This window comes from Colletotrichum siamense (genome assembly GCF_013390195.1).
Source record: "Colletotrichum siamense strain Cg363 chromosome Unknown KSG_Cg363_contig01, whole genome shotgun sequence".
Taxonomy (NCBI): Eukaryota; Fungi; Ascomycota; class Sordariomycetes; order Glomerellales; family Glomerellaceae; genus Colletotrichum; species Colletotrichum siamense.
In genome coordinates this window covers 3,280,512-3,305,722 of record NW_023501014.1, presented here as the reverse complement: position 1 = coordinate 3,305,722, position 25,211 = coordinate 3,280,512, and the positions used below count along the sequence as shown (strand labels likewise).

Below are 25,211 nucleotides of genomic sequence, written 5' to 3'. Positions count from 1 at the left end.
CCCATCTTTTCCATGTCTTTCTGCCCCCAGCCCAGGCCAACCGTGGTCCAACGCGCGCGTGCTTTGTCAACGGTGGGTGGCGGCCATTCTGATATCAATAATTGGTCTCATGCTTTCTCCTCTGTCTGCGCCTTTTCGCGTTCCGCGCCTGGTGGTAACTGAATTGGTCATCCATATCCAGATGTGGCCAACAATGGCTGACCTGCCCAGAGGCTCTTGGGGGTAAGGTTTTCGCTTCCTGAGGTGAGGACACAGTTCCATGTTCTCACCGGCTGCAAAGGTCTGCGGTCGCCGCTCCGTGCTTCCTTCACGGTTCCATCCTGCCACCACAAGGTGTACCCATGGACCCATTCTCTCGCCTTAGGATCCTGTCCCCACCACCCGCCAAGCTGCCCTGCCGGTTCGCGATCCAGCGGCAATGCTACCGTGGAGGCTGATCACTAACCAGATCTGGTCTCTGTCGGTAGCATCTTTTTTGGCGCTTCGCTCACTGTCCGATGGGACCCTGGCACAAGAGGTGGAGGTGGCCCTCGTCGACGTCCAGCTCCAGGCTACTGTCAAACTGCCTGCTGCATGCACTTTGCGAAGCTCCAGCCACCCAACGGGCTGCGCGACCCTGTACTGGATACCGTGGTAAAACCTCCCAGCCTCACTCACCTCATGATGGGGCAAGGGTCCCGCGACAGAGGGAAAGTCACCGACCGGCCTTGCCTCGTTCGCGTTCGCGATGCCCGCATGTAATGTTCTGCATTCTGCAATCTCACTTGTGGACTTTTGCCATCGCCGGAGCTGCGCCCACCGCCCGTTTCTTGGGCAGGTGTGTGGTCGAGTGGTGCTGTACGGAATATTATTCCAAGATTAGCTGCGGACCGATGCAAGGCACCCTCCCCTCCGCGATCACTGATCACACACACGTCCAATACGGAGTGCTCAAGGTGCTCTTGCGCCAAACAGACAAAGGGCTCGTTTGCCATCTCGGCCCCATCAATAGCAGCCAAAAGATCATATTCAGGAACCAACGCTGGGTGCTGGTTGCTAGCTGCCTGCAAAGTGGAACTGTGTCCTCACTCCGTTTGTGGCCTTACGCGGTAACCAGAACGGCGCAGCGGCTAAGGTGCTCCGTGTCGCCCCAAACCCTCTAAACTTTGTTCCCTCCGACCCGAAGAATCCGATTACCTGTAGGGTCTGGAAGCTTTCAACTTCCGTCTCGGATCCTGTGCTATGTATATCATCTGCACAGAGCATGCCTGTCAGAGCTAGACGTTGCTGGTATCACATTCAATCTCCCGAAATTGCCCTTGTGGTTCCAAATAGTGTCACTGAGTCGTTTGTCAGAAGGAGTTGCGAAAGGACAGTTGTCTCTAAGCTGCAACTATTTTGGCGGGCAGATCCGCATCCCATGCAGCGACGCTGACGGCACCTTAGTTTTGGCCAGAGTAGGCAATTGCCTGCGGTATGCATCCAATCAGGCAGTTTGCCTCTCTTTTGCTGCCCCGTTGTACCGCTGTAGACCGTCCCATCTGAGATGAGGCCACAGCACCGTCGTCTGAAATCTTGCGATACTTTACATCATGAACGTCTCTCCTGACGCTGCCATGTCTGGTGCCCCTTCAGTGCAACGAATATCGTCGAAAAATGTATCATCGGGTTAATACTTTGATTTTATGAACCCCCGGATAGCCACTGCACCCTCCGGCAGCTGCACCACGAGCCACGCCTGCCTTCTGGTTTACAGATGTTAACAGGGTGACTGCCACTCATGAAGAGAGAGTTTTTTTAGTTTTTTTTTGATGAGATGAAAAGAGCTGGGCACGTGGCAGACAGGACTTGTCTAGGAGAGCAGGCTCGCAAGAATGACGCAAGGCTTGAAGCTAGGTGCCTTCCAACATGAGCACATCGTGCCTTCTTCTGGTCAGACCTTGCGAGAAAGCACGTTCAAATATAGCAATTCGTAGGAAGCTGCTTCTGACGGACCATTCTTTCCACGGACGGCTTCAGCTGGTGTTTGCCGGACAATAATCTCCGTAGACATTGGCAAATATCAGACTGCTTTTCCCAGCAACATCCAACACGCATGGGGATGTCTTGACAATCCGACGACGTTCGAAATAGCTTCATATCGACCGTTGCGGTGTCTCCGCTGTGCCTCACCTCCCTCTGTTGCCCATCAATCATACCCATATTGCCATTTGTTTCTGTCCGATCTAATACCAATTCCAACTCCTATGGAAGGGAACTATGTCCAACGCTCCGCCAGCCATGGCTCGCTGCGCAGCAATTACCGGTCTCATTCTCGGCCTCCCGCCGGTCACTCGCTGCCTCATCGACCTCTGAGAAGTGTCACTGAGAGTGCAGGCCTACTGCCATCCCCAGGTCCCCTCGAAAGCATGCTCAAGACCACCACCGAAACGGGAGACATCGGCATATTCACCATCAAACCAATTGCTCCGGCAGCCACCATCCATCACTGCGCCAGGTCTAGACCAAGCATTGACGCTAGCTCCATCTTCAGGTCAGAGTCGCTCAGCAGCATCAGGACCGAGAGTAGGATCAGCCGTAGGAGGTACGGTTCTGATCGAGATACCAACTCAGAGATCATCTCAATGTATGGCTCCGAGAGCAATCCATCATCTGGTTTCGGCCCGCGGTCTCTCAGAGTTAACCAATTTCGGCGCTCGTACTCTCTTACTACAACGGCTCCTCGACAGTTGTCACGCAAGGTATCATCACGGACTTTGCAAAGTCCCCCGGGCAGCGGCAACCTGCAACGTCCACGCTCTCCTTTTCCCTACCCAACGAGATTGAAGCGCCCTGGCGTGAGGCCGTCTTCGCCTGCTGTAACCGAGAACGGGCGTGTCGACTACAGTAGGATGGTCGGACTTGATCGAACTTCGTTTGTAAGTTTGAACGACAGCACTGGTGCCACCAGTCATGCTGACCAACTTCAGAGGACTGTCCACGGATCGTACATGCCAACTTACCCTAAAACGCGTCTTGCACCTTCTCTTTCGTTGCGCTCCGATGTAAATCATTCGATGCCGTCTTTGCCGTATGGCAACTCTAAAATGGCACCGCCCTGCCCAGATGGCCGCAGTCAAAGTCATAGGGCACTCTTGAGCAGCCAATGGAGCAGTGAACGATCAGGCACCATCCGGCGGCAAAACTTCACAGACCAAAGCTTGCGGTCATCGAGCCTGACGTCAGTTATCGACATGTACTGCAAGCAGACGCCAAACTCAGGGTCGGCTCACATTCACACACTCCGTCCGGCGGGTTCATTCTATTATGACTACACCGAAGGGTTTGAGACTCCAGAAACGGCTGATGCTGCTCCTTCCACCGAGGCCAACACTCCGTTAGCACCCATACCCAAGCATGCTTCGAGTTTTGTCAAAGCTTTGGTACTCCGCGACGAGAACAAGGCCCGTCTCGACGCGGTGGTAGACTTTTCCGTGAAGGATTCAAGCGATTCGTCTGGAGATGACGGTCGAGGTGCAGCCCAGGGCGACGCTGACCCCAAGGATATTTCTCCCTCTCTGGCCCCTTTCTCTTTCGAAAAGGATGGCAGCTCAGTTTCCCATCCGAATGACGCTGACCTTGGAAAAGGATATTTCAACATGATGTCCCTTTTCGCAGATGATTCGAATGCTAGCCAAAGCGAGCGTGCGCGCGATTCAGCAAGGCATGGACTCGAAGATGATGCCCATGATTACAGAATCATCGATGGGGCGTGGAAGAGTCTGAGTGCTGATGAAAGGGACCAGACACGTGCAGATGTTCCAACGACAAGGGATCGTGTCGACAGTATTCCTCCCGAAGACAATGTCGCCAAAAGATTATCAGGTCAAGGCAAGCTACGTAAGTCTCCAAGCGCTCCAGCAGCCGTCATGTCGACATCGCGACAATCATCGTCTCAAGGTGGGCTCGCGGCGTTGCTCCGACAGAGTGTTCGACACTCTGTTGACCCTGGCCTTTCTGACTTGGCGGCACTGGTTTCATCTTTTGAGCGCATTGCCAAGTCCCCTTTCCTGAGGAAAGAAACAGGGCGCTCGGGAATGATTGACGATGCTAACTACGGCGATTCAGAGTATTCTGATGAACCCAAGGCGAATGCAGAAGGAACCATCAGTGCAAACCAGCAGAGTACTGATCAAATTGACGCCAACAGCAAGACCAAGACTTTGAAGCCCTTCTTCAGAGGTCATCGGAGGAATCAAGCGGTTGCGTGCATTGGCACAAACAGCCTTCGATCCGAAACGCCAAAATCAATCAAAAGTGCGAATGCAACCATCATCTGCCCCGAACCCATTTCTCCAGCTCGCCAGCTCAGAGTCAGAAATAGTATCCCCCAGCTCATGAAGGCGTTGCCTTCTATCCCCAACGAGTCGCCATACATGTCACCACAAGCGTCAATCAAGTCTACAGACGACATAAGCTTCCCGGTTGAGTTCACCCCTTTCAAGCTTGAAATTCTTCCGACTCCTGGATCAAGTCCTAGGATTACTCTCAAGTCAACCGTCGAGGATCATGAGTCTTTCAGGGCGAGCATCAAGGTTGAGACAGAGCCTTTGGACCGATCTACAGATCAGAAATCAGTCTTGAGTAACAAGTCAATCTCGAACGAAGTCAACATGATCAGAGAGGTGCCTGTTTCTTGTGTACCCTCTGAGCAAAATTTCGTGGATGTCGGGTGCACAGCCGGACTACGAGGACCGACACAAAGTGTTCGACTGAGGACATCGCGTGATCCACTGGGCATGTTTGTGGAAGAGAATCCAAGCGGCACTGTCAGACGATACCTGAGCTTCTCCAAAGAGAGGCCTCTCAGCGACGTGGTGGAGGACCCGTCGGAAGGCATCCAGGCTCAGGTACAGTACAGAAAACCTCGGGATGGCCGAGTATACCAGCGTAAGGGGAGACAGTTTCGCCTTGTCACGCCCAACGGGCGAGGCGCCAGAAGAGTAAACCGTCCGCCTTACTCTCCTGCAGATACCAACTCTAGTGATGGATACTTACATGAGCGTTACATACCTCTGGCTCACCCGGTCGACGAGAACCTGAGGCCAAGCAGCTCGATCGAGGGTTACGATTTGAGCGATACACGCAGCTCCAGCTCTGACCTGAGCTTCATTCGCCCAAAGATTATTCGCAAGAAGCTTTCGCACCTGAAGGTTCGCATGGCCAGATCACGTCTCAACTTGAGGGGCAGGAACATTGGTTCAACGGATTCTGACGCCACCATTCGATTGCAAGTTCAACGGGGTGTATCAGCGCCTGGCCAGTCCAAGAAAGTGGGCAACAAAATGAAAGGGTGGTTCAGACGAGCTGTCCACATCGTCATCAGGAGGCGGTGAGAACCAATATCACTTATGCAATGGCAGACAAGAAGCGAACCAGCAGAATTTTGTGCCGTCATCTTTACCACTGTTGGGTGCGTTCTTTTGATTGGCTTTCAAGAACTTGGGCTTCTTGAAAAGAGACTTGATGATGCATGGAGAGGAAGGGGGTGTGATTTGCGAGGCCTGATTGTTGGCGATTGAGTCTGGTTATGGCTGTAGCTCCGGATCGAGGGCGTTGTAGGCGGAAAAGGTGTGGGTTTGGGTCTGGGGAAAGTGCAGGAACGAGACTACGACGCCTGACAGATTTTGTAGTGAATACAACAAGACATACGCCTTCAAATAGGGCTATGCATGTGGAAGGTACTTGTCGGGGCATGAGGCATACCTGTGGGCTCTCCCGGTGAGGGCAGATGGCACCTTGGCTTGTGCAGCCTCGAGATTTACTTCCCACAGGGACTCTCTTTTAGGGAAACGTCGTCAAGAATAAGGAGGAAATGGTCCATATGGGAACGTGCCTTTAAAGGCTTAGATTCCCATCGAGTCTCCTTCGCTCCGGGTCCTCTCGCGTTTTCACCGTCATCACAATCGTCATCACGCGGCTACATTCGTTTCGTTCAGCACCACTCTCATCATATTGCGATTGGTCAAGTCGCGTCCTTTCGTTTTTACACTCGCTTACATACGGGCTCTATAGGAACCACCTCGACATCATCGGGCTTCTTTTGTCTTCTCTGTGACGTACCTACCTCTACCTACCTTCACTTATACCTTTGGTTGCTGTGGATACCTCCTGGCCATCAAGGGAACACCACACACACACACACACACAGATAGAGAGAGAGGTCTGGCGTCTTTCTATATACGGACAAGAAAAGGGTCGGGGTTAAATTAGGTATAAACAAAACGGTGGAAGGTATCACATCACGTTCGTTCCCCTGAAAACTTCACTTACACTGCATCGACAAACACACTTCATCAGCACGCTGCTACCAACAAATACATGAAAGATTTTACATTCGTTTCATTTCTTGATCTGAAAAAGATAATGGCTCCTAGAATAACCTTCAAGAACCCCTTTACGGGAAGCACCCACCAGACTAGACGGGGCGCTTCGGAGGAACAAGGGGAGGAGATTGCCGCCAACAATTCATCTCCATCATCGTCGCCACCCCGACGACGCTCTGCGCTCACGGGGAACAAGTCTACCAGGCCGACCTCTGGGAGAGTGTCTCCTCGCTCTGGGAGAGGAGTCAAGGCCGCTGGGGATGGGCCTCGAAAGGACGACGAGAACGTGTCCCCTGAGGACTCGCGGCGTGGCAGCTTCCCCTGGTATGAGAAGGGCGAGAGTAGTCGCATGGCGGCTGAGCGCGTGCAGAAGGAGCGCGCGAGGGCTGGGCTGCCGCCGCTTGTGTTCTCGGACGAGGAGGGGGGCCCGTCGTCGGCACGAGCAGCAGCCCTGACACCACCACCACCACCGCCACCGCAGCAGCAGCAGGGATCGCCGAGGGGCAGGCGGAGGACCTCGCGGTTGCGGTCGAGCCAGGGCACGCTTGAGGGGAGCGACGAGGGCGGCGAGCTGAGTGGGGCGACGACGCTGGCTGGGTCGTTTAATGACCAGGGCTCGGTCCTGGAAGTAGGAGGGAAGGGCAAGAAGAAGTGGAATTATGGTGAGGGGCAGCAGAAGCAGAAGCAGGGCCAGGATGAGACGCGGACGAAAGGCGCAGAGGAGGCGGAGGATAGGCCGGCGTCATTGTCACCACCGCCGCCGAGCCATACGAAGCGGTGTATGTTGAAGAGTGCGTTGGAGAGGGTGGGCAGGGCGTTGCTGTTCAAGAAGGACAAGGGCAAGGGCAGTGCTTTGGGCTGCTGTTTGAGGCAGAAGAAGTCGTGGGAGGTGGTGAAGAACAAGGTGAAGTTTCCCGAGGCGTGGTGGAGGGCTGGGTGGTTGAAGAAGTGAGGCGGCTGGAGATTTCATCTGTTATGGGTAGCTTCCTTCTTTTTTTGCTTCTTCAAAGTTTTCATTTGTGCTTAGGGATAGGTTTGTTTTGTAGTGAGCCGGACTTTTGGCTGGAGTTGGAGCATGGGATGTCACACTGCGGGTATAATGTTTGATATGGCGTACGCAAGTAATGTCTGTGGCTGGGATTTTCAGGGATGAAATGGTGGATATCTTTTGCTTTCTTTTATTTGAGCAGGTATTCAGAATACACCGCCGCCTATAATGAAGATCCGTTCCTCCTCGCGACGGGCCCATTGAATGACCTTGTTCGCGCCCTGGGTGACGACGGCCCGGCTTACGTTGGGGCCGGCGACGCAGTAGAATTCGAAAATGGGCGTGATCCATGCTAGAGAGGTGGCATCCTCGGAGACGGAGTGGAGGACGCGCATATGTGAGTGTTTTGCGTGGACGGCGGCGTGGAGTTGGTGGTATAGTGTCATGAGGCGGCGGCGGGCTATGAGGGAGGAGAAGACAGGGTCGAGGGCGGACATGGAGAACTGCACGTTTGCGCGGGATTTGTACAGAAAATGGGAGATTTGGCCGCCAGGTGCGATGTCGATCGTCTTGGGCCGTCCGAGGCGTGCTGCCGCCTGGATAGTCGCGAGATGCCCTGACTGTGCCAGGGAGGCTGCGACGTTGTCGCGCATCTGTTTTAACTCGAAAAAGGATTCCTTGTCGGGGCTGATGAGGATGATGGCGAGCTCTTCCTCCTTGTTCGCGCCGGATTCCGAGGTGGTTGTTGTATGGTCGCCCTCAACGCCGTCAAAGAAGGAGACATACATGTACAGGTAGCCGCGGTTGTTGAAGGCGGGGAGGCAGAGAGGAACCCAATTCTCGCCGCCGCCGGCTTTGATACCGCCTGATTCAAAGAGCATGTTGAAGATGAGCTGGAGGTCGGAGGGGTGGAGAGAGTGCCGGCGAGGGCGGATGACGCTGACAAGCTTGCCGCCGGCGACGATGAGGCCGTACAGGAGCTTTTCTGTGCGCTGTTTGAGGAAGGCGTTGTTGATGGCGTGGCGTTGGGATTTACGGAGCTTGAGGCATTCTAGAGCCCCGAGGAGAGCGGAAGGTGAGCCTTTGGTGAAGTTGTCGGCGAGCGACGAGATGAGAGGCTCGGTGCCCTCGAGCGGTTTGCGCAGGTCCGTTGACGGGCGGTGGACAAAAATGTTCTTGAGAACGGGGAGGGTAAGTGTTGAGAGGATCTGCATGTATAGAGCTTCGAGCTGTGCTCTGAGCTGAGAGTCGCTTTCACCGAGACGGCTGATGGCGACGAAGTATAGGGGGCCCTGGATGGATATGACAAAGCGCGTCTGGCCAGCCGTGAAAGCCTGCAAAGGGTTCTTAGCACCCTCGTAGAAGGATATAATAGTCTGGATGACACCCATGGACGAGTTGATGAGCCCTAGATCGCCATGCCGACTGTAAATGGGCTTCCCTGCCGAAGAGAGGATCATGTAATGCTTCAACTTGGACTTCCAAATCGCCACGCGGTCCTCGTCCTTGAAGTCCGTGTCCGCCTCGTCGGGCAATTCGTCGAACTCGTTCTCAAATCCCGCCAGGTTGCGCGTGGTGTCGTCCATCCTAAGACTCTCAAACGGCTGAACCGTGGCCGACTGTGACCTTAGTAGGTTCCACGCGGGGCTCTTTCTACTGAACTCTCCAACGAGCAGACTCGCAATGTCGCCGGCGGGGCGCATGGTCGGGGCGAAGCTCATGATGCTCATCGAGTCTTCCATTTCGTTCATGCCTGTGGTGGGAGTCGCCGAGCCGCTTCCGTTCTTGGAGGAGGCGACGGACGTCCTCGGGCCTGGTGTCGAGAAAGTGCCGCGCGAGCCATCTGGGAAGGACAGGGTCTGGATGTCGAGGGGTGTGACGGCAGTTGTGGCCGCTGCCATTGCCATTCTCGCGTCTATCGAGTGATTCGAGTCGAGGGAGGGCCGGGAGGGGCGCGGAGGCAGAGGAGGAGGCTGTTCCTCGCCAGGACTGTTGTCGTTGCCATTGTCGTCGCCCATGATGGTGCTTTAGGGAGCATTTCCGCTCGATGCTGTATAGAACTGTTGGCGCGTCGCCGCGCAGCGGGTGTGTAGGTCGGTCGTGAAATCGCAGGTCAAGAATAGGAAATCATGGTGCCATGATGGTCGTTAGGTCTGTATGTCCGTGAAGTGGTTGGGCGGAGGGCAGAAAAGCCCGAGAAAAGGCAGAGAGGTGCGGTCTGAGAAGTGGCAGCTGATGATGCGCTGGTAGGAGGGGCGCCGACCTTTAGCGGTGCGGCGGCCCTGATTAGTGGGAACGTTCCGCTAAGGACGAACGACTCAGGTCCACCCCCTCACCTGAGTTTTAGGTACCTAGCTGGTGTGCTCGGTCGTGGGGGCCCAACTCTGGCAGGATGGGAATTCAGCAAATGCCATGGAGCCCTCTTATCGCCTAGATAAATGGAATATGTAGGTAAAACATTGAGAGCTGTCCCGGCGCATCCTGGCCAGGACAGATGCAGCTGCGGGTTCACCTCACGAGACAGTCGCGGGGAGTCGCTTGGATGCATTAGGTGAACACGTGCGCTAACACATATCGGTATTGTGAAATCGATCAGGCCCCAAGAATGCCATGTCTGCCTTAAGAGGTACCTTGGCTGGGGGCGACCGTCTGTCACCTCATGTGCATGCGCGCGCGCGTCCAAGACCTCGGATTCCCTTGATGCGACCAGATTGGACAAGACGAAAGGGATGCCGATCGTCGCATAAGAAAGGAGGTGAACTGAGATAGCCAATGAGCAGTGACACCCGTGAAGGTTTTGGTATTTTGAACGCTTCTCATGCGCTATTTGGGTCAATAAACAGACGACAGAACCAAATCAAACGAAAGGGACAGAACGCAAGGTATCTGTGGCAGGTAATGCGATGGCACAATGGGTGGATGCTCGTACTGTAGAGGTATGGGACCAACTGAAGCGAATGGAGGCCTGATGACGTTGTGGTTTGTCCTATCTCGGCGGTCGGCAGTGACCTGGTGCTTGGGAGGAGGGTCGCAGGGCAGCCTCGCCAGGCGGGAACGGTAACTAATTTAGTTCGTCCAATGGGAAGCTTGGGAAGCTTACAGGGGGTACCCCACTGTACACCTGGCCTGCGAAGGAGACATGGTAGCCTTTCGAGCTCAGCAGTCGCGGCCCTTGCGATCCCAAGTCATGCCAGGGCGAATCGACAAGACGACGTGAAAGAGCCCAGCTGCGATGAGCCCTCGAGACCGCCATCTCAAATGAACAAGAATACCCTGATGTTCAAACCCGCCAAACGATCCATCAAAGACCGCAATCATGGCTCTTGAGCCGGGCTCTGGCCGGCGCTCCGTCTCCCCGGAGAGCTCAGGGCGGGACTCCCCCCTGCCGCGCCAATGGAGAAACCAACTCGGTGCCGGTGAGGAGCTTCGAAACAAACGGGACTGATGTAAGGTCGTGCGAGACTGAAGCTAACTGTGTCGTCAGAGGAGGCTCCGTCAAAGGATAAGCACTACCGCAAGTACGCATCCGGCGTTGAGAGGGCCCTGACCCTCTTCGAGACAGCCCTACAGGAGTGGGCAGACTACATTTCCTTCCTCAACCGCCTGCTTAAGGTAAGTTCGATGCTTCGCGCGCTCAAAACACTGGAGAGACTGACCTTATTCAAGGCATTACAAGCTCGACATCCCTCGACCACCACCATCCCTGCGAAATCGACCGTTGCGAAGCGACTCTCCCAATGCCTCAACCCCTCCCTGCCATCGGGCGTCCACCAAAAGGCCCTCGAAGTCTACAATTACATCTTCGCGACGATAGGACAAGATGGACTGTCCAAAGATCTGCCGCTCTACCTCCCCGGCCTGGCATCGACGCTCTCCTTCGCCTCCCTGTCCGTCAGGACTCCCTTCCTTGACCTTCTGGAAACCCACTTCCTCAGTCTCGATCCTCGATCCCTGCGACCAGCCATGAAGTCCGTCGTTCTAGCTCTCCTGCCAGGTCTGGAAGATGAGACCAGCGAGGACTTTGATCGGACACTGCGGTTGATGGAGAGCTTCAAGAAGTCGATACGGCCGGCAGGGAGCGAGGAACTGGAGGGTCTACACTCGACTGGTGATGATTTCTTCTGGCAATGCTTCTTTCTGGCCTCCATCACAGGTTCTAGTCGCAGAGCGGGAGCTTTGGCATACCTCGTGAGGAATCTGCCCAAACTGGGCGACTCCCTGGCTCAGGGGAAGCCTGTCAAGAATGGAATCTCGGAGGAGGAGCACTCTACCCAACTGGCACAAATGGTTACCTCACCTGAGCCGGGACTGCTTTTACGCTCTTTCGCAGCTGGTCTTGCCGATGAGCAGTTGCTGATCCAGCGCGGGTTTCTGGACCTGCTGGTCACGCATCTCCCATTGCACTCGAAGGTGCTCCAGAACAGCGTAAAGCCGGGCGACTTGGAGCTTCTGCTACGTGCGGCCGCCGGTGTCGTTATAAGAAGGGATATGAGTCTCAACCGAAGGTTGTGGGCATGGTTTCTGGGTCCTGAACCAGCGCCAACGGAGAGCGAGAGCGGCATGGAGTCACCCTCATCGACTGAACCCCACAACGCCTATTTTGCGTCCAAGACCAGCTACTTCGAGGACCATGGTCTTCGCCCGTTGACACGGGCACTGCTGAGCATGATTCATGTCGATCGAGAATCAAGCCCTGCAGAGAGGGCACGGCCTTACAGGATATGCCTATCGTTGATGGATCGCTGGGAGATTGGTGGACTCGTCGTCCCCGAACTTTTCCTCCCCATCATCAACAGTGTCCGACAATATCGGGGCCAGTCACCAAGCAAAGCCGACTTCAACGAAGTTTTCCGTAGTGCGAGCGTATTCTTTGATGGCGTCGAAAGTGGGCTCATCTACGGCGAGATCGTTAGCCTGCTTGCTCAGGCAATCGGCCCAGGAAACGTGTCCGACAAGGAGCGCCTGGATAAGCTTGACTTGGTGAACTTCATCTTGGCTAATTTCAATGTACGTGAGGAAGAGATGATCACCATCCACGCGCCGCTCACTGCTTTGTCCATCTTCTCGATGCTGGAGGACACGAGAGAGAGACAGAAGTCGTCCACCGTTTCGCCAACGAAAGGCTCTGGCAAAATCGCCGAAGAGGCGCTTAGCATCTCGCTCGCTCTGTTGGATCTCGTGCCAGACCGAGCCTTTCCCGCAGCTGGCGATAAGTCCAAGAGGACTGTAGAAGCCGGTGTCCTGGCGTCACTGTCGGCAGTCGAAGTCTTGAAGAGGATCAAGTCGTTTTATGTTGATGAGCAGGGCAACCTCGATGCCAATATTCCGTTCACGCCGATCGAAGTCGGCGAGCTTCTTCTGCGCAAGTCAGGTCAGCTCGTCTGCGATGGCTTGAAGAGCACCGATTCGGATTCAGACTTGGGTGCGAAGGGAAGGATTCTTACAGCTCTTCTGTTGAAGGTTCCATCGGCGTACCATCTAGACGCGAGCTTCCTCATGAAATGTCTCCACGACCGTCTCAAACACCCCGACAGGCTGTCATTTGTCTCTTTCAACTCCATCCTTTACTTATCTGCTCATCTCTACTCCGCCGAGCGTATCGAGCTGCCTGACCTTTCCGAACTTGTCACTCCGCTAGTCCAACATGCTTGGGAGTTTCTGTCAGCCTCAGAACCCAAGTACCACGTCGAAACAGTCAGATCTCTATGGCAGCTTCAGACTGCTTTAACTGTCCAGAACCGAGACATCGAAGCAGCCCTGGCAAGTCTCATAATTGAGAATGATGTTCAGGGCTCGTTTGCGTCCCGTCCTGCTGACGCGGGCCGTCGCTTTAGTGTGCTATGGTCTCACTCACTACAAGATTCTCACGCCGACAGACGCGGGTCAAAAACACCAATGATTGAGAAGCCGCCGCAGATTCGCTTGGCTGGATCGGAATACTACGACGTAATGTTGACTCGGCCTTTGTTTTTGATGCTGGATGCCCTCCTAGACGAGAGAACTCAACTGTTCATGACTGTCAAAGGATGGCTGAATAGTTTAGTTGGCACCGACAAGTGAGTAATACCTGTAGATGTATGAATCAGGAGACTAATACGGAAGCAGGTTGTTCTTAATATTCGTTCGAAAATTCGCATCCCTTCCTTTCCTCAGGGCCAGCCATGCCATCGGCTCGCCTGCGGCGTCAGCAGCCTCCACAACTTTTACTGCTGATGACGACCTGGATGTTTGTCTTTACTACCTGAGAACATTGTCAAACGTTCTACGCTGGGCCCCGGACGTGATTTGGGCTGTATTGGCGTCGACCTCGCTCACAGTCGATGCAGAGCACCCAGAAATCTCACAGATGAGTATGTAAACTGGCCCTATATGAAGATGTGTGCTAATCGAGAGCAGCTGGGCATGAGGGCGAGATTTCCATGCAAGAGGTCTTCATTCATGTTTGCCTGCGATGCATCGCTGGAAACAACGAGCCGGAAGAGCAACTCAAGATACGATCTACTCAGCTCCACCGCTACGCTCTGACTGTTATGCACCAAATTCTCCTCAACCCCTACGCCGAGCCCCTTGCCAGCCTTCACTTGGAGAACGTCCTCATTGAACGCCTCCTCCAATCACTGAGCGGAACAGATCCATACGTCCAGGTTCTTCTTCTGGATGTCGTATTTGATTCGCTCAAGCTTCGGGACGTGATGATCGCTGATGTCCCGGGTTCCCCAACATCTGAAAAGAGGAAGCTGAGTCTGGAGCCCTCCAAGAGCATCAGAGTGTCAACACAATCAGAGACAAAGCCAACAGCACCACCACCTAACCTACTCAAGTGCCTTCAGGCTGGACTGAGTTCTCCTAGCAGCCGCAGCGTCCTCGACAGCTGGGTCAGTTTCCTAACGGAATGCCTCCCTTTCTACTCCGACACGATTTTCCAAGTTTTGATTCCCCTCGTCGAAACACTTTGTCGGCAAATTTCCAATACATTCCAAGATCTCCAGTCCATATTCAGGGAGAATGGCGGCTCAAAACAGGATGAATGGAACGCTCCCGAGTCGACTCTGATCTCTCTGCTGAACGCCATTGAACATGTCCTGGCACGAGCGCACGAGCGACTTCTGGTCGAGGAAGCCAGAACGCAGGTTGTCAAGGGGCCAGACCAGCAGCCAGGATTCTTCGGCAACATGGTCTCGGGTGTTTTCAACTCGGACACCCCCCAAACAAGGAGCGCTACTGCAAATGATAGACTCACGGTGCATTTGGCTTTCCAGGACGCCGTCCGTATTTGCTTCACCATCTGGTCGTGGGGTCAAGGGAACGACGCGAATGCGCAGGACACAACCTCAGTTGCCTCCTTCAGTTACACATCCCTCAGGATGAGAAACCGTGCAAGACGGCTGCTTGAGCATCTCTTCGCAGCTGAGACCCTGGAATGTCTTGAGACCGTTATTGACATCTGGAGAAGCTCCATCAATATCACAACACCAGTGCCCCTGTCGGAAGTGTTCAACTTGTTGCCGGCTCTGGATGGTTCTCGACCCAAACACACAATCCCTGCCATCTTTAATGCAATTTACAGCAGAACCAACCCTGGTGCCCTGGATGCGTCTCGAAAGTCAACATTAACAACATCCTTACAAGACATCGACCTCGTCACCTTCTTGGTCGAGTACGCCCGCACCCTGGAAGATGACGCAATGGATGAGATCTGGCTCGACTGCATGGCCTTCTTGCGCGACTTGTTGACGAACCCGTTCCCGCACCGACAGACGTTACCGAGCCTTCTAGAATTCGCAGCAATTCTCGGCGAAAAGGTGGACAACACCAACTTTGGCGAACAACGAAAGATGAGGCGTGAACTTGGGGTAAGTCATGTGCGACAATGTATAAGCACGTTCGTCTTACTGATTTGGACTAGGACCTTTTCCTCCGGCTTCTTACCGCCATCTTCACCACCAAGCCCTTGACCTTTGCTGACACAGCCCCATCATACGAGAAGTCCGACAAGAATCGTGATGGGATTCGTCGGACCACGACGATCTCGCTGGTCAGCGTCCTCGATAGAGCCGAGGATGTGGTGGCTATCCTCGCCTCAATCGTCCCGAACCTTCCCAAGATCTTGGTCGAGACTGACCGTGTCTTGTCCGCGGCGAGCACCATCTCGACGAACGTCATTGGCCCAGCTTTCAGGGCAAAGGCATTCCCCGAGACCGTCTCGAAGAACACCCTAGATTTGCTTCAGGAACTGTCCAGGCTGCCAAGTAATCAGAAGACGTGGAAAAAAGACGTTGGCGATGCTTTCAACGATGCCAGGTTCTTCAACTCAAGCATCGACTTGGTGCGAAGCGACTGGTTGCCACTGCTGAGGCAGTGGACTGTCAGTGACAAAGAGCGCATGCCCGAACTCCTGAGTCGCATGAGTCCTCCCACGACTGCTGGTATCGTTTTTGGTGTCGGAGCCACTTCTGCACGTCTCGAGGCAGACCGGAAAACGCAACTGAACCTGCGCCGAACTGCCACGTTGGTGCTCGCCGCCAACGAAGATGCCTACGTTACGGAGCTTCCTCTCATCGTAGACAAGCTTGTGGAGCTTCTTGGTGCCACGGCAACGTCCTCGCCATCTTCTACAACACGTGCAGAGATTTACATGCTCATTCGCGCTCTGGTCCTGAAGACGAGTGCGGTGCACCTGGCTATGATCTGGCCAGTCATCAACGCCGAGCTCCACGCCGCGATCGCGTCTGTGGTCGCTGCCGACCACAGCACAGCATCCGACATGTACAATAACCTATCGATTTTGCAGGCATGCAAGTTGCTTGACTTGCTCATCTGCGTCGCGCCTGATGATTTCCAACTCCACGAGTGGCTCTTCGTCACGGACACCATCGATGCGGTGTATCGATCAACGAACTACCAGCCTGTTGCCCTGGTGGATGAACTTTCAGAGGAGCTCGGGACGATGGGCATTAGTCTGTCTCTGCAGAGCACACCGGCAGCCCACCTGGCCGCGAGCAGCTCACACAGGCGCCCTCTTCTTGGACCGGGCGGCATCAACGACGAGGTCAGTATCGACAGAAAAGACGAGCTGGTAGGCAAGATTTTACGACCATTCTTCGGCCAGCTGAGCATCTTCGCGTTCGAGTCGACGTACGCGATGGCGCCGCTGGACCGGGAATTCTGCATTCAGGGGCTACTGAAGGATTTGTTTGACGAACGTAGCGTGGTAAAGGCGTTGTAAAAGTAGGTATCATGTTTTTAATCATCCCATGAAAGAGAGAGAAAGAGCTTAGCCCTGAATGAATTTCAAATTTTCCACGATTGACTTGGCGGCTTGAACGCCCCTGGTATGTACGCCACCATCGCTTTGCTTGCGCCCTCCATACAATACTGCACTACCTCCAGCTTTTCCCCGTCCGGAGTCAGCTTCGCAATCTGCCTCAAGTCACTCGTCCGCGGGAGGAACAGCGCATGGTCCATCGGCATGCACGCCTCGTGCAGCTGCTCCAGGTTATACGGCTCCATCTTGCTCAGGTCAAACACCTCTGCGCTGCGGTACCCCGGCCCGCCCCACGGCGGGCTCGCGAAGACGACCGTCTCCTCGAGGGGCACGCGCAGCTCCTCAGCCAACGCGCCTGCTGGATCCGTTTTCAATTTTTCGAGGAACTCGAAGCAGTCGCCGTGGACCCAGGTGATGTAGTCTGCGACCTCGTAGAGCTCTGCGTTGTGCTGGGCGCAGGCGAGGGTGGCGGCGTCGCGCTCGATGGAGATGACGCGGTCCCAGCGGCCGGAGGCGGCGAAGGCGATGGTGTTGCCGCCAGCGCCGCCGAAGATGTCGACGAGGAAGCGCTTGGAGGGGTCCGTGTAGGACATGTCGTTTGCGACGGCGTTGGCGACGGGTTCCGGGGTTACGCCGAACCAGGCATCGTTGGTGAGGTAGACGCCGTCGTCGTACCAGGAGAAGATGGAGCGGCGTTGGGAGAAGTATCTAGGGGACTGCGTTAGTTTTTATCGTTGGACAGAAGAATGGGGGTTGAATACTTTTGGAGGTCCCAGGGCACTTCGGCCTTGGATTCATAGTGGTGGCACTCATCCGTCAGGGGAAGTCTGGCGGCTGCTTTCATTTTGATGGTGATTCATGAAGCACGAGTCTTTGGAAGCACGCAGTATACAAAGAAACTTTGAAACAAAGCTTTTGATGGAGACTATCAAGTGTTGAGGCCAAACATGGTCGTTTAAAAGTACCTTTTGGCCACTGAGGCCGTTGAAGATGAATGAGCGAGGCTGCAGGAAACTGCAATCCAGAATAAAAGACCCCACTTGGAGCGCCCCACTAAAGCGGGAAGAGCTTGGACCATATGCAAGGCTGACGATTGGCTCACATTCCTTGGATGACAGCTTGCTCCAAGGGGAAATAACACATGGTTCAGAGCTTCAAACACCTTCGCGCGATAACTTTCCCCAACTTTGCGAATCACAATCGCCAATACCACCGAATCAACGCAGACGGGATAGCTCAGCTCGAGTGCTGGGCGCAACACCATGTTCAATGCGCTGAACCGCTTCATGTCCCGCTTGGACGGGCAGCAACCAACCCAGCAGAACAACCAGCAGGGCTCTTTCGGCTTCCAGGTCTTGAGGAACACGAATCTCGAGCTGAACGTGGAGCCTTGGTTTGACTTCATCATTGGAATCAACGGCCGCCCAATTGTAAGTCGAAACGCCCCTCCCCTCCACCTCCTGCGCCAATATCTCCCTTCAACTCCGAAAACAAGACCACTAAGACGACGAACCAACAGGACAACCCCGACCCCCGCCTCTTCGCCCAAGAAGTCCGCAACTGCGCCGGCGGTACCGTCCTCCTCGGCCTCTGGTCCGCAAAGGGCCAGCGCACGCGCGAGCTCCACGCCCCCGTCCCGCACGACACCGCCTCCCTCGGCCTCTCCCTGCAGTTCACCCCGCTCTCCGTCGCCGCCAACATCTGGCATGTCCTCGATGTCGCCGCAAACTCGCCCGCAGACGCCGCCGGCCTGCTGCCCTACGGCGACTACATCCTCGGCAGCCCCGAAGGCGCCCTACACGGCGAGGGCGGCCTCAGCGAGCTCGTCGAGGACCACATCGGTCGCCCCCTGCGCCTGTACGTCTACAACAACGAGTACGACGTCACGCGCGAGGTCACGATCCAGCCGAGTCGCGAGTGGGGCGGCGAGGGCGCGCTCGGGTGTGTTTTGGGATATGGCGCCCTGCACCGCTTGCCGCCGCCGCTGAACGAGCCCGTGAGCGCCCCCGGGGAGATGATGTTTGACGGGGAGAAGGACCCAAGCGGTGGTGCGGCGTACGGTGCGGACGCGGGGCAGGCCTTGTTCACTCCGGCTGCGGCTGGTCTCGGGGCGCCTCCGCCGGCTGACCCTGTCGCGGGAGGAGGGGAGTTCCTCGTCCCAGCGCAGATGGTCGCCGCGGGCAGCGCGCCGCCACCTCCGCCTGCGGGCACGGCGACGACGAGGAAAAAGAAGGAGAGGCATCACGGAGGCAACGCGATGATGGATGATTACTTCAAGGAGCAGGAAAAGAAGAGCAGGGAGCTCGACGGGGTTTCGAGCGGTGGACGTGGGACGCCTGTCGCGCCGCCTCCGAAGACGGGGGGACCGCCGGGGGGGCCGCCTAGGGCCGGGACGACGTCGTCGCCAAAGGAGAAGGAAGAGGGCGGTGAGGAGTGACGTTTCAGGGACAAAAAGGTCGGAGGGAGAGTGGTTGCATAGAAATTAGAAGTCACGCAGGTATTTGGCATGATGATTCCCAGAATTGCATTTCTTTGTGCTTTTGTTATACGACGGTCTAACCCCCCGTGCTGTGATGCAACGCCTTGCTTCTGTAATGTACAGTTTGTATTCGTTCGTTTCCCGCATTTTAATGACCATACGGCGGCTCGGCTAGGCTGTTCAGGCCTGCTTCAGATTCTCTCTTCTATCTCCCACACACGTTTTGTCACCCCTGAGTAACCCCCTTTTGGATACCCATGGTGTTTGTTAATAGCAAGTCGTTATCGACGCTTAGTTTATGAAGTTGACGCAGAAGAAGTGGAGGATCAAGCTGCATGCGACGTAATCGGCGAATGCTCTGGATTGCTGTTAGTCATGTCAAGGGTTGTTGCGAGCTGAGCTGGCTTACCTCTCGGGTGATACAGAGGGGAAGTCGGCCTTGTTGGCCTCGGTGGTCTGGATGCGGAGGGAAGCTGAGAGGGTTTGTTAGACCATTGTCTCGAGAGCGGGAAACATGCAATTGACGAACCAGTGAGGACGAATTGTCCAACGGTGGCAGAAAAGCCGGAGAGGAAAGCATTGAAGGGCTGTTCACACAGATGTTAGCTAGCGTTCCTTGTCTCCGGTCCTTCCAAGTCCATTGGTCTGCAATAAAGGCCCCAATGCCTCTCCAGAAGCACAAAACCCAGCCCTCTGAAGCCACAAAGGGGACCTAGACGTACGTAGTTGCCAGCGAGGACGCAGTACAGGAACTGCAGGGCGCCGACGGCGACGAGGAAGACCATGAAGACGTCGATGAGCTTGGTGCGCTGCGGGGTGTTGTTGACGTAGTGGTTGTAGATGTTGGCGAGGACCTTGTCCCAGTTCTGGGCGCCGCCGCTCGAGATCTTGGTGTTGGGGACGGCCTTGGGCTGAGAGGTCATGGTGCCCGGGATCGCGGCGGCGGCGGTCGGTCCAGCGGGCGCCGAGGGGGGAGCCGGGGCGGGCTCGGCGGCGGCAGCGGCCTTGTTGGCGTTCTTCTTGGGCGCCATTGTTTTTTGGTGTTCTCTCGTGTTTGTCGTTGAAGTCGAGAAGAGGTCGTCGGTAGGGACTGGGATTCGGTTTCGGGGGTGGGAGGGTTCGTCGTGGGAATTTTGAGTCGCGGCGAGTTTCGAGGTCTACAAATGCGCGGCCGCTACGAGTAAAGTGGCCTGGGAGCTGTGCTGGGGGAGCTGTCCTTTCGAGGACACGACAGCTTGAAGCCACGTTATCAGGTGATCGTGGCTGGTGGGCGGTCTGCGGGCAAGGGAGTCAAGCCACGAATCTGGGGTAGGAGCTGGTCCCTTGAGCTGGATTAGTCAGATCGTGGTGTGCGGAATGGATGAGATCATCCCCTGAGCTGCAGCTGGTGGGTGGGCGGCCGAAAGCTTGGACTCCCGAGGCACCGAACAACGTTCGAAGTTTCCCCCATCTTCTGCAGCACCGCGACGAACGATAATTCGCAAGCCATTTTATATCAATTGCCCTCTACGGCTGACGATCTTTTTCGTTGCAAAGTATTCCGACAGTAAATCAAATAATAGTCAAAATGGTCCGTTGGGTATGTCAGAGCACAAAGTGGCATAATAGCTGACAAGGCGCACAGGCTTCCGACCTCCAGACCCCCTCGTACGTCCTCGCCGTTCTGACTGCTGGCGGCGGCATCGCCGGCTACGCCCGCACAAAGTCCCTCCCATCCATCATCGCCGGATGCGCCGTTGGATTCCTCTGTACGACATCTCTCTCCCTCCCTCTGCTGTTTTGCAATGCCCCCGGGCAACCGAGAAACACCCCCCGACTAACTCAGCAACAGACGCCCTTGGTGGCTACCGCATTCAGAACCGCGAATCCTACGGCGTCGAGCTGAGTCTGCTCGCCTCGGCAGTCCTCGGTGGCTCCGCAATCCCCCGCGCCATCCGCCTCCGCAAGCCCGTGCCGATCGGATTGAGCGTGTTGTCCCTGTTCGGTCTGTTGACCTTCGGCAGGGAGTTCAGTCGTAGCTTGTAAAGTCTTGCGGCGGTGGGAGAGGAATGAAATGGTACACTCTTTGCTTTTCGTTCACACATGGCCAGCCGTAATCGGGCAGAGAAGAGGGATAGAAAACCATCTCTTTCCACCGGGCAGTCCGGCGGCCCCAATCGTATTGTACAACATTACTCCCTGACAGGATGTACCTCTGAACCCAGTTGTCCCGCGCTCTTTTTGTGAATATGCAACCTGTTCCATGACGCCGAGCCCGCAATGAAGTTGTGATTTTCGCCCTGTATCGTACAACGCCGCCTCCGTCCTCTCGTCTCCTTTCGTTCGGCTCGCTCGTTTCGTTCGGGGTTTGGTTTCAATCAACTTAATCGAGACCGAGGGACTTGTTCAGCTCCTTGATCCTGTTCTCGCGCTCCTCCCTCTTGGCCCGCGCCGCCGCGCGGTTGGCCTCGGTGCGCCTCGCGCGCGCGCCCTTGAGGCACTGGGTGAGCTTGTCCTTTGCGTCGTTGCAGCCGCCGGTGGCCTTGTGCAGGAAGCCCCTTGCGTGGCATTCTTCGAGGGCGACCATGACGTCTTCGCACTCTGTGTGTTCCAAGAGACTTCTGTCAGCGAATTCAAAATCCTGCAATGTTGCTGCTGCGCAATGGTTCGCTTTCGAAGGGTGGCGTGGGGGATGAGTCCCGGTGCAGGAGGGGTTCTACTGACCGAAGTTGTCCTTGGTGTGCAGATGGGGATGCATGGCGGGCGACTGTATGGAGATTTGGTGACACGAGAGTGCGGGACGTTCGGCCGTGAAGAGGATTTCGTGGTTTCTGGCACTGCAAGTCGTGATGCGAATGGCGCAAAAGAAATTCGATATGGAAAAGTGCTAAATGGACGGCGAGGGATTGGATGAGACCACCGTCTAGTGGGGGGCGAGAAGCGGTTGGTTCGCCGCGCCGGGCTTTGATTGATTTTACGGGCACCGCGCCGTGACCAGGGGGGGCGGTGGGCACTGCGGTAAAAGCTCGGACCACTGCCTTCTAGAACTTCCACCGCAGTTGGTGGTAGGGTGACAGGCTCATTTCAGGCCCTCACTCTCGTTGTCTCCCGTCGACGACTCTCACCTTATTCATACACGTATACATCGGCCGTCGCGCTGATCGGAAGTCTACGTCAAGATGTCGGCGCCAGCAGCTAGCCAGCGGAAGCAGCAAGGTCAGTTCCATTTCCACGACGCAGAGGGTGCCCTGAGGCAAAGGCCAATGCATGGCTCCCAGGGTGTTGTGTGAAGCAAATCTCACCCCGCCATCGGCCGTCCACGTACTGAAACTACTACAGATTTGCAAACGCAATATGGCATTTACAAGAACACGCTGCAGCAGATTGCGCAGAAGATCGGTGATGTCGAGCAAGAAGCTGAAGAGCATAAGTGCGTCTTTTCCTCATTTCACTCACCCGCCGTCTTGATGCGATGGTTCCCCCTGGTGTTCTTCATGACGGCAGGATCGCGGGGCAAGGCAACTACGTCGTCCGGGGGTGTCATGAACTCTCCTTGGAGCCGGGTCCTGGTCGCCACGCACACCGCTCCTCATCAAGACCCCCCTTGAGAGCAACATGACATCTTCACATATCACACCGCTTGTTACATCATGGGACAGATATGAGAGAGAAAGATGGGCAAAAGAGTCATGCTGACGGGGGAGAAAAACAGGCTCGTACTAGAGACGCTGCAGCCGCTATCCGGGGATCGCAAGGCCTTCCGCCTGATCAATGGAGTGTTGATGGAGCAGACGGTCAAGGACGTCCTGCCGGCGTTGACAACCAACTCGGAGGGCCTGAAGAAGGTTCTGGAGGACTTGGTCAAGCAGTACAAGACGAAGCAGGATGAGCTGGAGAAGTGGAAGGTATGTTTTTTTGCCTGGCATGGAGCCATCAGCCCACTTTGGTTTCCTTCGGGTGGGCGACGTCATTGAGGGGCTGTTTGCTGACGGCTTTGGGGTTGCAGAAGAAGAACAATGTCCAGGTTGTCCAGAACTGAGACCCTGAGAATATGCTAGCCGACCGGCGGGCTCTGTAGGTTGGCACTCTGTCTCGGAGGCCTGACGACCGTTCTTTGCCAAAGTTGTGCCCAGGAAGGACTGGTTGTCTCACAGCGGCTCGGGGCATTAGCTCTTCACGTCTGAGCTTCCGATGCTGAGCTGTCGTTGCATGCTACAAGAGACCATGAGATGTGAGCTGTCTCGATACGTTTGCAAGATGAAAGAATGAGGCTGCACTACGCTTGTTGCGAGCAAGATTCCGATGAAAACACGACAATTCTCGGGAGAGGTCATCGCGATGGAGGCCGTGTTGGTGGTGTAGTGATAGCAATGCGTTGTACAGCGCCATAGGCACACAGACGCAACAAATACAGCCCGGCGGCAAGGGCGTTTCAGTGCCCAACAGTATTATGTCCCAAAGGTCGTCAGACGAACACACCACCCTACTCGAAGGTGACATACAGGTGGTGGTTGCTATGGCTGGCTGAGAATACCCCGATTGACGAGGCGTGCTGACTGGCTGCGTCCCATGCGGCCCAGTGATGGTGGTGTGGTCAGGTCTTCTGGAACGGCAGTTCGTCAGCTCGGGCTACTAGGTCATCCAGACCTCCCCTTCCGCACGTGAGGGCCGGGTCATGAAAGGACTGCGACGCTGCCGTGTTCTCGTCGGAGGAGCGGGCGGGGGTGGAGGCGACGGACCGGCCCATCCGGCCGAGGCTGCTTTTGCCCGTCGGTAGGTCAGGCGCCGATCAAGACTTAGCCACAGAATGGCAGAGGCATCCGATTCGTAATTGCCGAGAGATGAAACGTGACGGCTGCGATGATGAACTGATTTCATCCTGGATGCTCCCCGGGCGTGATATCATGCGTATTCTGGAAGCCGCGGCTGAGTTCCGTTGCCGGTGCCCAACAGATAGTACGCAGCTTGATGTCTGCGTGAGGGGGGCTAGATGAGGGAGGCATCCCGTGGGCTACATTCACCCCGCCTATTCACGGTACGATTTAGTGAGATGCATCCTGCAAGTAAAATAGCAACCGTGTTAGAGAGTGGGCTGTCCGTATTTTTGGATTGCCTGTTATGGCCAAAGTCGCGGATGGACCGCATCGAAGACTGCTCGTCCGGCTGGCAAGATCCCACCTCCATGGCGCGCCCGGCATCGCCTGTGATGGTAGATGTGTGTCATGCCTAGCGAGATGCTCCAAGATGCAATAGGAATTGTTCCATTTTCTCGCATGTCATGACGATGATGCCGTCAGGCAGTCATCGTTTGAGAACAGGCAGGGCGAGGCACACCGGTTGCATCTCGGCGACGTTGTGGACGACCGGGGGTTGTAGAAATGTGGCTCTGAGTTGTCAATGTCTCCAGGATGAGAGAAGCGCAGCCAACTCATGCAACCATTACGGCTGTGACAGAGTCGAATTCACCCGCAGAGGCGAGGGAAGACCGAATGTGGTACCCCTCTCGAGAGCGACAAAAAAGCCGTTGGAGGAGGGGTGGAAACCGCATCATCCGGACAAGGGTTGTGGAAAACTAGAGAAGAAATCAGTGCATCGGATATGGTGGTCTTTTTAGATAGATGCGGAACGCAGACGCAGAAGCAGACGCAGATGATGCTGCAAAAGTCGTCCAATCCCAGCCCAACCCAATTAGAGGGCTATTGGCTCCCGACAGAATTAAAGAAGCCCAACCATACTGGTCGCAGTGCCTAGTGACTGCGGTGGACGACTGGCTGGGCCAGGCGGGTTGTCTGTCTGTCCATTACTGCATGCAGGGTCAGACGTAAGGCGATGGGCCGCCGATAGGTGACCGGCGCTTCGCCGCGGGCATTGGAAGAATTTCTCCGCGTTGTCGTTGGCACAAACGACCACAGACTGAAGGGCTTCTGACGTATCTGGGGGATTTTGTGCCAATCAAGAAAACAGGAAGCTATCGGTATTTTTTCATTGGCCGAGAATGCTCGAATCGAGCTTGTGTCACGCAGCCTCGCGCCCAAGCTCCAAGCTTCAAGCTCCCTCCTTTGCCCGTTGGAGGAGCGGTTTTGACTGCCGTACCTTGGCCATGATGGGTGGCAGGTACTTCGCAGGCAGGCTGCCGCCAACCAAGGCGCAGGTTTC

At 55.5% G+C, this 25,211-nt stretch overlaps 10 protein-coding genes across 10 annotated transcripts; 6 read left to right on the top strand and 4 right to left on the bottom strand.

The window, feature by feature from the left end:
• Positions 1-3,212: 3,212 nt before the first annotated feature.
• Positions 3,213-5,354, top strand: CGCS363_v000860 (uncharacterized protein; the record flags this gene model as incomplete). Its single annotated transcript, XM_036632709.1, has 1 exon — positions 3,213-5,354. The coding sequence occupies one exon, from the start codon at positions 3,213-3,215 to the stop codon at positions 5,352-5,354; it is 2,142 nt and encodes a 713-aa protein (XP_036502690.1).
• Positions 5,355-6,384: 1,030 nt separating this feature from the next.
• CGCS363_v000859 (uncharacterized protein) lies at positions 6,385-7,296 on the top strand (the record flags this gene model as incomplete). The annotated part of the gene is made up of 1 exon (XM_036632708.1): positions 6,385-7,296. The coding sequence occupies one exon, from the start codon at positions 6,385-6,387 to the stop codon at positions 7,294-7,296; it is 912 nt and encodes a 303-aa protein (XP_036501713.1).
• Positions 7,297-7,538: 242 nt separating this feature from the next.
• MON1 (Vacuolar fusion protein MON1) lies at positions 7,539-9,350 on the bottom strand (the record flags this gene model as incomplete). The annotated part of the gene is made up of 1 exon (XM_036632707.1): positions 7,539-9,350. One exon carries the CDS (start codon positions 9,348-9,350, stop codon positions 7,539-7,541), a length of 1,812 nt encoding a protein of 603 aa, XP_036501714.1.
• Positions 9,351-10,648: 1,298 nt separating this feature from the next.
• dop1 (Protein dopey) lies at positions 10,649-16,558 on the top strand (the record flags this gene model as incomplete). Its single annotated transcript, XM_036632706.1, has 6 exons — positions 10,649-10,748; positions 10,817-10,944; positions 10,999-13,388; positions 13,438-13,682; positions 13,729-15,185; positions 15,239-16,558. 6 exons carry the CDS (start codon positions 10,649-10,651, stop codon positions 16,556-16,558), a joined length of 5,640 nt encoding a protein of 1,879 aa, XP_036501707.1.
• Positions 16,559-16,623: 65 nt separating this feature from the next.
• On the bottom strand, positions 16,624-17,441 carry tgs1 (Trimethylguanosine synthase; the record flags this gene model as incomplete). The annotated part of the gene is made up of 2 exons (XM_036632705.1): positions 16,624-17,305; positions 17,359-17,441. The coding sequence occupies 2 exons, from the start codon at positions 17,439-17,441 to the stop codon at positions 16,624-16,626; spliced, it is 765 nt and encodes a 254-aa protein (XP_036501708.1).
• Positions 17,442-17,859: 418 nt separating this feature from the next.
• CGCS363_v000855 (Uncharacterized protein) lies at positions 17,860-19,034 on the top strand (the record flags this gene model as incomplete). The annotated part of the gene is made up of 2 exons (XM_036632704.1): positions 17,860-18,027; positions 18,117-19,034. 2 exons carry the CDS (start codon positions 17,860-17,862, stop codon positions 19,032-19,034), a joined length of 1,086 nt encoding a protein of 361 aa, XP_036501705.1.
• Positions 19,035-19,367: 333 nt separating this feature from the next.
• On the bottom strand, positions 19,368-20,107 carry dad1 (Dolichyl-diphosphooligosaccharide--protein glycosyltransferase subunit dad1; the record flags this gene model as incomplete). The annotated part of the gene is made up of 4 exons (XM_036632703.1): positions 19,368-19,434; positions 19,486-19,549; positions 19,606-19,663; positions 19,799-20,107. 4 exons carry the CDS (start codon positions 20,105-20,107, stop codon positions 19,368-19,370), a joined length of 498 nt encoding a protein of 165 aa, XP_036501706.1.
• A 536-nt stretch (positions 20,108-20,643) lies between these two features.
• CGCS363_v000853 (Transmembrane protein 14-like protein) lies at positions 20,644-21,101 on the top strand (the record flags this gene model as incomplete). The annotated part of the gene is made up of 3 exons (XM_036632702.1): positions 20,644-20,655; positions 20,701-20,824; positions 20,908-21,101. 3 exons carry the CDS (start codon positions 20,644-20,646, stop codon positions 21,099-21,101), a joined length of 330 nt encoding a protein of 109 aa, XP_036501711.1.
• A 337-nt stretch (positions 21,102-21,438) lies between these two features.
• On the bottom strand, positions 21,439-21,813 carry CMC2 (COX assembly mitochondrial protein 2; the record flags this gene model as incomplete). Its single annotated transcript, XM_036632701.1, has 2 exons — positions 21,439-21,656; positions 21,780-21,813. 2 exons carry the CDS (start codon positions 21,811-21,813, stop codon positions 21,439-21,441), a joined length of 252 nt encoding a protein of 83 aa, XP_036501712.1.
• A 421-nt stretch (positions 21,814-22,234) lies between these two features.
• Positions 22,235-23,094, top strand: CGCS363_v000851 (putative prefoldin subunit 2; the record flags this gene model as incomplete). The annotated part of the gene is made up of 4 exons (XM_036632700.1): positions 22,235-22,271; positions 22,395-22,485; positions 22,768-22,960; positions 23,062-23,094. The coding sequence occupies 4 exons, from the start codon at positions 22,235-22,237 to the stop codon at positions 23,092-23,094; spliced, it is 354 nt and encodes a 117-aa protein (XP_036501709.1).
• Between the last annotated feature and the right edge of the window lie 2,117 nt (positions 23,095-25,211).